Source organism: Carcharhinus amblyrhynchos, chromosome 14 (genome assembly GCF_965287045.1).
Source record: "Carcharhinus amblyrhynchos chromosome 14, sCarAmb.v2.hapA, whole genome shotgun sequence".
Lineage (NCBI taxonomy): Eukaryota > Metazoa > Chordata > Chondrichthyes > Carcharhiniformes > Carcharhinidae > Carcharhinus > Carcharhinus amblyrhynchos.
The window spans coordinates 172,453-185,623 of NC_137337.1; the positions used below are offsets into that span (position 1 = coordinate 172,453).

The 13,171-nt window shown below is 45.2% G+C and overlaps 1 protein-coding gene across 2 annotated transcripts in view; it reads left to right on the plus strand.

Annotated features, from left to right (window-relative positions):
- Positions 1-4,284: 4,284 nt before the first annotated feature.
- Positions 4,285-13,171, plus strand: part of pomt2 (protein-O-mannosyltransferase 2) — a 215,986-nt gene continuing 207,099 nt past the window's right edge. For both annotated transcript variants that reach the window (XR_013888529.1, XM_080202117.1), the window contains exon 1: positions 4,285-4,525. Coding sequence is in view for 1 of the 2 variants with exons in the window: in XM_080202117.1 (XP_080058243.1) it covers positions 4,347-4,525 (179 nt within the window). In the remaining variant the exon portion in view is untranslated. The remainder of the gene's footprint in view (positions 4,526-13,171) is intronic.

The following is a 13,171-nucleotide window of genomic DNA, read 5'->3' on the forward strand; positions in this document are numbered from 1 at the left end:
GCCATTCAGATAATAATCTGCTTTCCTGTTTTTGCTACCAAAGTGGATAAGCTCACATTTATCCACATTATGTTGAACCTGCCATACAATTGCCCACTCCTACATTTTGTCCGAATCTCACTGTAGCAGCTCTGCATCCTCCTCACAGTTCACCACCCCCTCCGCCACCATGCTTTGTGTCGTCTATCAATTTGGAGAAATTACATTTAGTTCCCTTGTCTCGATCATTAATATATTTTGTGAATATCTGGGGTCCTAGCACTAATTGCTGTGTACCTCACTAGTCACTGGGGCTACATTAGCTGCCCTCCAGTCTGTAGGACCTGTTCTAGAGTCCACAGAATCTTGGAAGATGATCACCAATGCATCCACTACTTCTAGGGCCACTTCCTTAAGTATTCTGAGGTGTAGATTATCAGGCCCTGGGGATTTTGCAGCCTTCCATCTCATCAGTTTCCCCAACACCATTTCTCTACTAATTATGATTTTCCTTCAGTTCCTCCCTCTCACTAAACCTCGTGTTCCCCAACATTTCTGTTATGTTGTGCCCTCCGTTTTGAAGTCAGAACAATGTATTATTAGTCAACCATGTGTCCATGTTCAGTGTTTTTGAAGGTTTATAAAGGTTGCAGTCCCCGTTCCACTTTTTGAAGGGGCTGCTCCTCAAGTTTTAGTTGTTGTTCAGCCTCACACTCCTGACCTTTGACCACTTCGTGCACAGTGGGGTGGACAGATTAGAGGAACTCCTTGTGGGTCTGCTATTGGCTATTAACGAGTCTGGGTAGCAGGCTGTTGAGACAGCCATTAGACGTGACTGTTGTCCCCCGTTTCCATGCCTTCATTTGTGCCTGTGTGTCCCTGGAGAGAGAATGTGGTGTCTGCCCATATGTTTTAAGGCATTGGTGAGCACCCTATAAGATGGAGTGCAAGAACATAGCGAGGGGATTGAATATAAAAGTAGGGAGGTCTTGCTGCGGCTGTATAGGGCATTGGTGAGGCCGCAGCTGGAGTACTGTGTGCAGTTTTAGTCGCTGCACTTACGCAAGGATATTTTGGCCTTGGAGGGAGTGCAGAGGAGGTTTACTAGGCTGATGCCGGAGTTGAGGGGGTTGAGCTATGAGGAGAGGCTGAATAAATTAGGCTTGTACTCGTTAGAGTTTAGAAGAATGAGGGGAGATCTCATTGAGACGTATAAGATGATGAATGGGATGGATAGGATAGAGGTGGAGAGACTCTTCCCGCTCAGAAAGGATAGTAGGACTAGAGGGCACAGTCTCAAGATAAAGGGGGGGTGGTTTAGAACGGAGTTGAGGAGGAACTTCTTCACTCAAAGGGTGGTGAATCTCTGGAATTCTCTGCCCGTTGAAGTGGTGGAGGCTGCCTCGCTAAATACTTTTAAGACGCGGGTTGATGGGTTTTTGATAAGAGAGGGGATTAAGGGTTATGGGGAGAGGACGGGAATGTGGAACTGAGCCACAACAGATCAGCCATGATCTTATTGAATGGCGGGGCAGGCTCGAAGGGCTAGATGGCCTACTCCTGCTCCTATTTCTTATGTTCTTATAACAGCCGGGAACTGTATTTCAACTTAATTTCAGAAGTTTTTTTTGAAGTTTTGTCTTTTTGTTAATTATTGTTTTAAAACAGCATTTTTCCACAAGTTCCTCAGCTCCTACATTCGCTTTAAAATTTTGTCCTTTATTTTATATTGTCTCTGCTTATGCTTCTAATGAAAACATACTTCATACTTACCTGCATTAAATTTTATCTTTTCAAAAATGTATTCTTGTATGAGACACGTCACTGGCCAGCATTTATTGCCTATGCCTTATTGCCCTCGACAAGGATGGACGTAATGGAAAATGCTCGATAAACTTAGCAGATTTGGCAACAATTATGGAGAAACCAAGTCAACATTTCGAATTTAAATGATTCTTCTACAAAACTGAAGAAAGGTAGGAATGTAAAGCACTATATAGTTGCGGGGGAGCAGGAGATCAGGCTGACATGAAGGGCAGGGTGCAGGAGGTCGGGCTTACATGAAGGGCAGATCATGCTTGACAAATTTATTAGAATTCTTGGAGGTGTTAACATGCAGGATAGATGAGGGAGAAACCAGTAGATATCATATAGTCATAGAATTTACAGTGTGGAAACAGGTCCTTTAGCCCAACTTGTGCATGCCGCTTTTTTTTAAAATCCCTAAACTAATCCTAATTTGCCTGCATTTGGCCCATATCCCTCTATACCCTAACAATCTAAATGTTTTTTAAAAGATAAAATTGTATCTGCTTCTACTACCTCTGGCAGCTTGTTGCAGACAGTCATCATTTAGCTTTCCAAAGAGTGTTCAATAAAGTACTGTGCAAAAGGCTACTTAATAAGATACAAGCCCATAGTGTTGGGAGTAGTATATTCGCATGAATAGCGAATTGGCTAACTGTTAGGTGGTACAGCGGTTAGTATTACTGCCTCACAGTGCCAGGAACCCAGGTTCAATTCCGGCCTTGGCTTACTGTGTGTAGTTTCCACATTCTCCCCGTCTCTGTGTGGATTTCCTCCAAGTGCTCCAGTTTCCTCTCACAGTCTAAAGATGCATGGATTGGGTTGATTGGCCATGCTAAATTGCTCCTTAGTGTCAGGGGGATTAGCAGGTTAAATACATGGGATTACAGGGACTGAGCCTGGATGGGATTGTTGTTGGTGCAGGCTCGATGGGCCAAATGGCCTTCTTCTACACTGTAGGGATTCTATATAATACTCTATTAGATCAGGAATAAGTCACGGCAAAGCAGATATTGACAAATTTATCATGGACATCAGGCAAAAGGGAGTGTTAATAGTGTCACTGGGGGATGAAGGGTGCTAATGGCAGCAAAAGGTAAAATAGCAGAATGTGTTAATGGGAGCAACTGAATAGCTAGGGACAGGTGGTCATATAGGGAAGGGGTGGAGTTCAATTGGGGCAGGCCAGGCAGCTGAAAAAGTGCCAACAAATTACAAAAATCAGAGGCGGAGGTGGTTTAAGATTGGGCATCATTGGAACATGACAGCAGACGTAAGAAGGACAAAGGTTTTTACAAAGAAATAATGAGATTCCTCAGCAGCAGAATAAGGTGCTTCTGCAAAGAAGCAATGAAACTTTGAATGAAATGAGGCAGATTCTGTGTCAGATTGTAGTGCCTGCATGTTCTGGCTAGCAGCAACCCAGCGCAGACATCTAGACACACCATTGAGAGGTCACGTCACAGGGATAGGGGAGACACAGAAGGAATGTAGTCTCTGTGGTGCAATCAGTTAGCACGTTTGGCTGTTACCTGAAATGTTGGTGGTTTGATCACAGTAAAAAGTCTGACAACACCAGGTTTCAGTCCAACCGATTTATTTGATAGTAAACTCACTAGCTTTGGTGTTGTCAGACTTTTTACTGTGTTTACCCCAGTCCAACGCCGGCATATCCACATCATGGTTTGATCACATCCAAGGATGAAGTGCATTCATCTTCAGGGAGGCATGATGGTTAGCACTACTGGCTCAGAGCCAGGGACCCAGGTTCAATTCCGGCCCTGGGTCATTGTCTGTGTGGAGTTTGCACAGTCCCCCCGTGATCCGTGTGGGTTACCTCCGGGTGCTCCGATTTCCTTCCACATTCCAAAGATGTGCGGATTAGGTTGATTGGTCATGCTAATTTGGCCTTTAGTGTCGGGGGACTAGCTAAGGTAAATGCATGGGCTATGGGGATAGGGCCTGGGTGGGATTGTGGTTGGGTGCAGACTCCATGGGCCGAATGGCCTTTTTCTATACCATAGGGATTCTATGACATGAGAACAAGATGCTGAGTTAAAATGGCAAAGGACAGGAAGGCTGAGGTCATACTTTTGAACATTTGCAAAGGTCACCCAGCCTGTGTTTATTCTCTCACATTGAGAGCAGATAATGTAATGGAGCAAACTGAAGGAGCAGCAAGTGAAACGGTGCTGCATCTGAAAGGAGCGATTTTTTGGCTGTGACCGCTAATGAAGATCTGTATCTGTAATGGCGCCTCTCAACTCGGAAACCAGCGGTCTCACTCACCAGGGACAGGCCCAAAGTGCCAACTGCCTGCTGCTGATTGGTGGATTGGGCAATGCCTGGTGCTGATTGGCTGGACCGTCCACTTCTGATTGGTGGGATTGGGCACTGACTCCTGCTGATTGGCGAGATAAGGCACTTCCTCCTGCTGATTGGTGGAATCGGGCACTGCCTCCTGCTGATTGGTTGTGCTCATTGATTGGATAAGGATGCGGTTGCCCCGGGAGATGGGGCCTGTGCTGCTTCCAGAAAGTTGAGGCCAGGAAACGTCGGTGATGGAGACGAGTGGCTGCCCGGGACTAAAGCCAGCAAAGCAGTTCGCAGCTGAGGCCTCAGACTGTAAACCCAAGCTGGTTCGGGATCGTGGCCTCGGAGCTTGTGGTCTCCTCCTGCTGGTCACGTCGCTGTCCTTCTTCAGCCGTTTCTATCGGCTGGCGGAGCCCAGACATGTATGGTGAGTGTGGGGAAGGTGGAGAGTTTTCAGAGCGGGGATAGCGAGAGGTTTGGTCCAGTCTGTACTGTCTGCCCAACAATCTGAATAACACTGACCTGTATTTATATAGCGCCTTTGACACAGTGGCAAGTACTGCTGCTTCACAGCACCAGGGTCCTGGGTTCGATTCCCTGCTTGGGTCACTGTCTGTGTGGAGTTTGCATGCTCTCTCCGTGTCTGCGTGGGTTTCCTCCGGGTGCTCTGGTTTCCTCTGACAGCCCAGAGATGTGAGGGTTAGGTGGCTTGGCCATGCTAAATTGTGTCTTAGTGTCAGGGGGACTAGCTGAGCTAAATGCATGGGGTTATGTGGATAGGGCCTGGGTAGGATTGTTGTCGACACAGACTCAGTGGGCCGAATGGTTCTATGACATGGTGAAGTGGGTGGGAGAACTTCTGACGAAGGAACAGCTTGTTCCAAAAGCATATGGCGTTTCCTACAAATAAACCTCTAGGACTTTAAGCTGGTGTTGTGAGATTTCTTTTTGTTTTTACCCCAGTCCAATCCCAGCACCTCCACATCATGGTGAAGTGTCCCAGGAAGGGTTATCAGAGCATCATTCAGCACCAAACCATAAAAGGCAATATTAAAAACGCTGACCAAAATTTGATTTGATTTTATTATTCACATGTATTAACATACAGTGAAAAGTATTGTTTCTTTTGTGCTATGCAGACAAAACATACCATTCATAGAGAAGGAAATGAGAGAGTGCAGAATGTAGTGTTAGTCATAGTTAGAGTGTAGAGAAAGATCAACTTAATGCAAGGTAAGTTCATTCAAAAGTCTGACAGCAGCAGGGAAGAAGCTGTTCTTGAGTCGGTTGGTAGATGTCCTCAGACTTTTGTATCTTTTTTCTGACAGAAGAAGCTGGAAGAGAGTCCTTGATTTTGCTGACTGCTTTGCCAAGACAACAGAAAATGTAGACCGAGCCAATGGATGGGAGGCTGGTTTGTGTGTTGGACTGGGCTACATTCACGACTTTTAGTAGTTCCTTGTGGTATTGGGCTGAGCCTGGTGATTGTCGAGTGGTATCCATTCGTCTGTTGTTGTAGCATCTGTCTGGTCTCGCCGATGTAACATGCCTCAGGACGTCCTTTCCTGCAGTGTATTAAGAAGACAAGTTACCGAAAAGACTACAGATCACAAACCCACTCGGGTCAACCAATAACACAGACTACGCTGAGACACTTTGCCGTCGCACCTCTCTCACACTCCTCAACCACCTCGTACCACTCTACAGCAGATGCTGCAACTGGAAACCATATTCTCAACTTGGACTCAGGACGCAGATCAGCTGTGAAATTCTGCCAAGTAGATGAGACAACAAAACTATGCCATCTACATGCACACCAAGAACAGGAATCTTGAAAACTCAGCATCACCTCTTTAACCTGTGCTGAGCCCTCTCTGCACCTGTAAAGACTTGATTACCTGTTAAGACTTGCATTCCAACCATCTTGTAATTGAGTTTGTCTATATATGCTTTGTTTGTGAACACAGTTCTCCACTCAACTTATGAAGGGACAATACTCTGAAAGCTCATTCTACCAAATAACCCTGTTGGACTTTAACCTGGTGTTGTGAGACTTCTTACTGTGCCTAAAATTGGGAATGCTTAAGAAGTCAGAATTAAATGGGCAATTAAGTTTTTACATTAACACTGCAATAAAGTTGCTGTGAAATTCCCCTTGTTACCACAGTCTGGCACATATTCGGGACAATGCACCTAACCAGCATGTCTTTCCGAATATCAGTAGGACTTAATATTGAGTCCGAATATCAGCTCCTGGGGAACCCCACTTTATACCTTCCTGCAGTCTCAAACTGTTCACCACTTCTCTCCATTTCCTGTCACTCAACCAATTTCCTGTCAACTCAGCGACTGGCCTGGATGAGGTACCCAGACGGGCACTCAGATCCTGTGCGCATCAGCTGGCAGGAGTATTTGCAGACATCTTCTGAGATCCCCATCTGCTTCAAGAAGACGATCATCATCCCAGTACTTAAGAAAACCAAGCAGCGTGCCTTAATAACTATCAGCTGGTGGCTCTGACATCTATCATGAAGTTCTTTGAAAGGCTAGTCATGGCATGAATCAATTCCAGCCTTCCTGACTGCCTGGATCCACTACACTTTACCTATTGCCGCAACAGGTCCACAGCATACTCAACCTGGAACACCGAGATAACAAGGACACCTGTGTCAGACTCCTATTTATTGACTACAGTTCAGCCTTCAACACCATTATTCCCACAAAACTCACCTCCAAACTCCGTGGCACCTCCCTCTGTGACTGGAGCCTGAATTTCAGGCTCACAGACCACAATCAGTAAGGATAGAGTCATTGAGGTTTACAGCGTAGAAACAGATCCTTCGGCCCAATTTGTCCATGCCAGTCTTTTTTTTTTAAATCCCTAAGCTAACCCCAGTAAACTGAGTTAAAGTTTGTGTATTAGTTACAAGTAGGCTTACGTTAACACTGCAATAAAGTTGCTGTGAAAATTCCCTAGTCGCTACACTGAGGGAGAATTTAGCATGGCCAGTGCACCTAACCAGCACATCTTTTGAACAGTAGGAGGAAACCCAAGCACCCAGTAGACATGGAGAGAACGTGCAGATGCCGCACAGACAGTGACCCAACTTGGGAATTGAACCTAGGTCTATAGTGCTGTGAGGCAGCAGTGGTAACCACTGTGCCATGTGTTGCCTGATTTTCTTCATCTCAGTCCAAAATGACCTACCACATATCCTGAGAGCGTAAATGCCCTGCTTACATCAAAGGGAACGGCGTAGAAAGGACCGAGAGCTTCATGTTTTTAGGTGTCCAGATCACCAACAACTTGTCCTAGTACCCCCCATGCCGACATTATAGTTAAGAAAGCCCACCAATGCCTCTACTTTCTCAGAAGACGAAGGAAATTTGACATGTCAGCCATGGCTCTCTCCAACTTTTACAGATGCACCATAGAAAGCATTATTTCTGGTCGTATCACAGCTTAGTATGGCTCCTGCTCTGCTCAAGACCACAAGAAACTACAAAAGGTTGTGAATGTAGCCCAATCCGCCCAATCGCTTATCCATTGACTCTGTCTACGTTTCCCACTGCCTTGGCAAAGCAGCCAACGTAATCAAGGACCCCATGCACCCTGGACATACTCTCTTCCACCTTCTTCTGTCAGGAAAAAGATACAAAAGTCTGAGGTCATGAGTCAAGAACAGCTTCTTCCCTGCTTCTGTCAAGTTTTGAATGGGCCTACCTTGCATTAAGTTGATTTTTCTCTACACCCTAGCTATAACTAATACTACACTCTGCACTGTCTCGTTTCCTTCTCTATGTACTATATGCTTTGTCTGTACAGTGCGCAAGAAACTACTTTCCACTGCATGCTAATACACATGACAATAAATCAAATTATTGTTCCAGGACTAACTGTCTCCATCCCCCTGTTGGCCCTGTCAAAGTTTTAAATGTTTCAATTACATCCCCTCTCATTCTCTTTTAAATTCCAGTTAAAAACTGGCCCAGTTGACCCAATCTCTCAATTGGAAGATTTCACTCATAGAATTGAGGAAAAGGTGGACTCGTATTTGAGAAACAACAACCTGTTTTTACTACAAAAACAGAAAATGTTGGCAAATCTCAACAAGCCTTGACAGCATCTGTGGGAAGAGACTAGAGCCAACATTTTGAATCATGATGGCCCTTCGTCAGAGCTGAACAAGTTCTTACTACTTCACCTTGTTTTTTCAACAACTTAAATCAACACTTAGCTCTTCCGTTACAGACAGGAACCCATCAACTTCAAGGGAAAAGACAGATATGATTAGAACATAAGAACATAAGAAATAGAAGCAGGAGTAGGCCATCTAGCCCTTCGAGCCTGCCCTGCCATTCAATAAGATCGTGGCTGATCTGTCGTGGCTCAGTTCCACCTTCCCGCCCTCTCCCCATAACCCTTAATCCCCTCTCTTATCAAAAACCCACCAACCCACGTCTTAAAAATATTTAGCGAGGCAGCCTCCACCACTTCCAACGGGCAGAGAATTCCAGAGATTCACCACCCTTTGAGTGAAGAAGTTCCTCCTCAACTCCGTTCTAAACCGCCCCCCCTTTATCTTGAGGCTGTGCCCCCTAGTCCTACTGTCTTTTTTGAGCGGGAAGAGTCCACCTCTATCCTATCCATCCCATTCATCATCTTATACGTCTCAATGAGATCTCCCCTCATTCTTCTAAACTCCAACGAGTACAAGCCTAGTTTATTCAGCCTCACCTCATAGCTCAACCTCAACTCCGGTATCAGCCTAGTAAACCTCCTCTGCACTCCCTCCAAGGCCAAAATATCTTTGCGCAGGTGTGGCGCCCAAAACTGCACACAGTACTCCAGCTGTGGCCTCACCAATGCCCTATACAGCTGCAGCAAGACCTCCCTACTTTTATATTCAATCCCCCTTGCTATGAAGGCCAGCATCCCATTCGCCTTCCTGACCACCTGCTGCACCTGCAAGCTGGGTTTTTGCGACTCATGCACAAGGATCCCGAGGTCCCTCTGCACCGTCGCCTGCTGCAGTTTTTCGCCCCGTAAGTAATAGTCCTTCCTACCATTCTTCCTACCAAAGTGGACCACCTCACACTTGCCAACATTAAATTCCATTTGCCATTTCCTGGCCCATTCGCCCAGCCTATCTAGATCCTTCTGCAGACTCTCCACACCCTCCGCACAATTTGCCGTTTCCCCCAATCTTGGTGTCATCAGGAAATTTCGACACCCTACACTCGGTTCCCTCCTCCAGATCATCTATATAAATGGTCAATAGCTGAGGGCCCAGCACCGGCCCCTGGGGCACTCCACTAGTCACCATCCGCCAATCCGAATAGCACCCGTTGACCCCCACTCTCTGCCTCCTATTTGACAACCAATCCTCTATCCACGCTAACACCCTACCCCCAACTCCATGTCCCTCGACCTTCTGCAATAACCTCTTGTGAGGTACTTTGTCAAACGCCTTCTGAAAATCCAGAAAGACCACATCCACCGGCTCTCCTCTATCCACCGCCCTAGACACATCCTCATAGAACTCCAGTAAATTTGTCAGACACGCCTTCCCTTTAATGAAACCATGCTGCGTCCGCTCTATCAAGCAATTGCCTTCAAGATGCCTCGCAATTTCCTCCTTAATGACGGATTCTAACATTTTACCTACCACAGACGTTAAACTAACCGGCCTATAATTCCCCGCCTTTTGCCTGGCACCCTTCTTAAACAACATGATTGATATGATATCGAGGAAAGATATTAGCATGGATGATGTGGAATTTGTGTAGACCGAGTTAAGAAACAACAAGGGGCAAAAAACATTGGTGAGGGTGGTATACAGACCACCAAACTGTTGGGAAAAGCATTAGACAGGAAATCAGAAATGGAACATCTGATTATGGGCGACTTTGATCTGCATATAGATTGGGAGAGTCAAATTAGTTGCAATAAAGGAGGAATTTCTGGAGTACATATGGGACAGATACCTGGAGCAATAAGCTGAGGAACCAACAAGGGAACAGGCCATCTTGTACTAGGTGTTGTACAATGAGAAAAGAGCCCTTGGGGATGAGTGACCATAATATGGTAGAATTCTCTGTCATTGTGGATAATGGTGTAAATGATTCTGAAACCAGGATCCTGAATCTCAGTAAAGGGAACTATGATGGTATGAGGCATGAATTGGCCACGATAGACTGGGAAACATTACTGAAAGGAAAGACAGTGGACAAACAATGGCAGGCATTTAAATAACAAATAGATGAACTCCAGAAGTTGTTTATTCCTGTTTGGTGCAAGAGTGGTAAGAGAAATGTAGCCAAACCATGGCTTACAAGGGAAAATAGAGATAGCACCAGATTCAAGGAAGAAGCAAACAAATTGGTCAGAAAAAGCAATAGGCCCGAGGATTGGGAGCTGTTTAAAATTCAGTAAAGAAGAGTCCTGGAATTGATTAAGAAGAGAAAAATAGAGTAAGAAAGGAAGTTAGTGGGAACATAAAAACTGACTGTGAAAGTTTCTGTAGATATGTAAACAGAAAAAGATTGACAAAAACAAATGGGGACCCCTTATGGTCAGAAACGGGAGAATTCGTAACAGAGAATAAAGAAATGGCCAAAGAATTAAATTTGTACTTTATTCATATCTCCCTTTGTGAAGACTGAAGCAATGTATCAGTAAATCTGAGAGAAATATGTTTTAGTGAGGAGCTGAAGGAAATCAGCGTAAGTAGAGGAATGGTTTTGGGGAAATCGATGGGATTGAAGGTGGATAAATCTCCAGGTCCTGATAATCTTCAGCCCAGAGTACTTAAGGAAGTGGCGCAGGAAATAGTAAATCCATTGGTGGTTATTTTCCAAAATTCTTTGGACTCTGAACGGGCTAACGTAAACCTGCTATTTAAAAAGGGAGGTAGCGAGAAAACAGGGAGCTATAGACCACGTGGAGTATTATGTCTAGTTTTGGTCATCTTATTTGAGAAGGAATGTGATGGCATTGGAGGCAGTTCAGAGGAGGTTCACCAGACTGATTTCAGGGATGAAAGGATTGACATATGAGGAGAGATTAAACACTTTGGACTTGTACTTGCTGGAATTTAGAAGGATGAGAAGGGATCTGATCGAGGTATATAAAATTTTAAAAGGGTTTGATGAAGTAAATGTAGGCAAATTTTCCTTGTGTGGGACAATCCCGAACAAGAGATCACAGGTATAGGTTGAAAGGCGGTAGATTTAAAACTGAGATGAGGAGGAACTACTACTGGCAGAGGGTGGTGACTTTGTGAAACTTGCTGCCCCACACCAGTGAAGGTTTAGCAGGCTGATTCCCAGGATGGTAGGTCTGCAATATGAGGAAAGACTCAGTCAGTTCGGATCATATTCATTGGAATTTAGAAGAGGGGATCTCATAGGAACTTATAAAATTCTAACAGGGTTAGACAGGCTAGATTCAGAAAGAATGTTCCTATTGGTGGGGGAGTCCAGAACCAGGGGTCAAAGTTTGAGGATAAGGAGTAAACCTTTAGAACTGAGGTGAGGAGAAATTTCTTCACCCAGACGGTGGTGAATGTGTAGAATTCACTAACACAGAATGTAGTTGAGGCCAAAACACTATCTGATTTCAAGAAGAAATTAGATATAGCTCTTGGGGCTAAAGGGATCAAGAGATTTGGGAAATTTAGGAAGCATGGTTGGTAAGTTTGCAGATGACACCAAGATTGGTAGCATAAGAACATAAGAAATGGGAGCAGGAGTAGGCCATCTAGCCCTTCGAGCCTGCCCCGCCATTCAATAAGATCATGGCAGATCTGAAGTGGATCAGTTCCACTTTCCCGCTTTCTCCCTGTAACCCTTAATTCCCTTGTCTATCAAAAACCTATCTACCCGTGACTTAAATATATTCAGCGAGGTAGCCTCCACCACTCCAATGGGCAGAGAATTCCAGAGATTCACCACCCTTTGAGTGAACAAGTTCCTCCTCAACTCTGATCTAAACTGCCCTCCCCTTGAGGCTGTGCCCTCTAGTTCTGCTTTCCTTTCTAAACGGGAAGAATCTCTCTACCTCTACCCTATCCATCCCCTTCATTATCTTATACGTCTCTATAAGATCCCCCCTCATCCTTCTAAACTTCGAGTACAGACCCAGTCTATTTAGTCTCTCTTCATGGCCCAACCCCCTCATCTCCGGTATCAGCCTAGTGAACCTCCTCTGCACTCCCTCCAAGGCCAATATATCCTTCTGCAAGTGCGGCGACCAAAACTGCACACAGTGCTCCAGCTGTGGCCTCACCAGTGCCCTGTACAGTTGCAGCAAGACCTCCCTGCTTTTATATTCTATCCCTTTTGCTAATGATCAGTGAAAAAGGTCATCTAGGATTGCAACAGGAACTTGATCAATTGGATTATAGAACATTACAGCGCAGAACAGGCCCTTCGGCCCACGATGTTGCGCCGACCAGCTTTTAAAAAAAAAACAACACTAACCCACTAATCTAAACCAATCCCATTTCGTCCATAAACCTATCCACAGATCTCTTAAACGCCCCCAAACTAGGCGCATTTACAAGTGCAGCTGGCAGGGCATTCCAATCCCTCACCACCCTCTGGGTAAAGAACCTACCCCTGACATCAGTCCTATAACTACCCCCCCTTAATTTAAAGCCATGCCCCCTCGTGCTAGCTTTCTCCATCCTAGGAAAAAGGCTATCACTATCCACCCTGTCTAAACCTCTAATCATTTTATATGTTTCAATAAGATCCCCTCTTAGCCGCCTTCTTTCCAGTGAAAACAACCCCAAATCTCTCAGTCTCTCCTCGTAGGATCTCCCCTCCATACCAGGCAACATCCTGGTAAACCTCCTCTGCACCCTCTCCAAAGCCTCTATATCCTTCCTGTAATGTGGGGACCAGAACTGCACACAGTACTCCAAGTGCGGCCGCACCAGAGTTGTGTACAGTTGCATCATGACGCTGCGACTCCTAAATTCAATCCCCCTACCAATAAACGCCAAGACACCGTATGCCTTCTTAACAACTTTATCTACTTGATTCCCAACTTTCAGGGATCTATGTA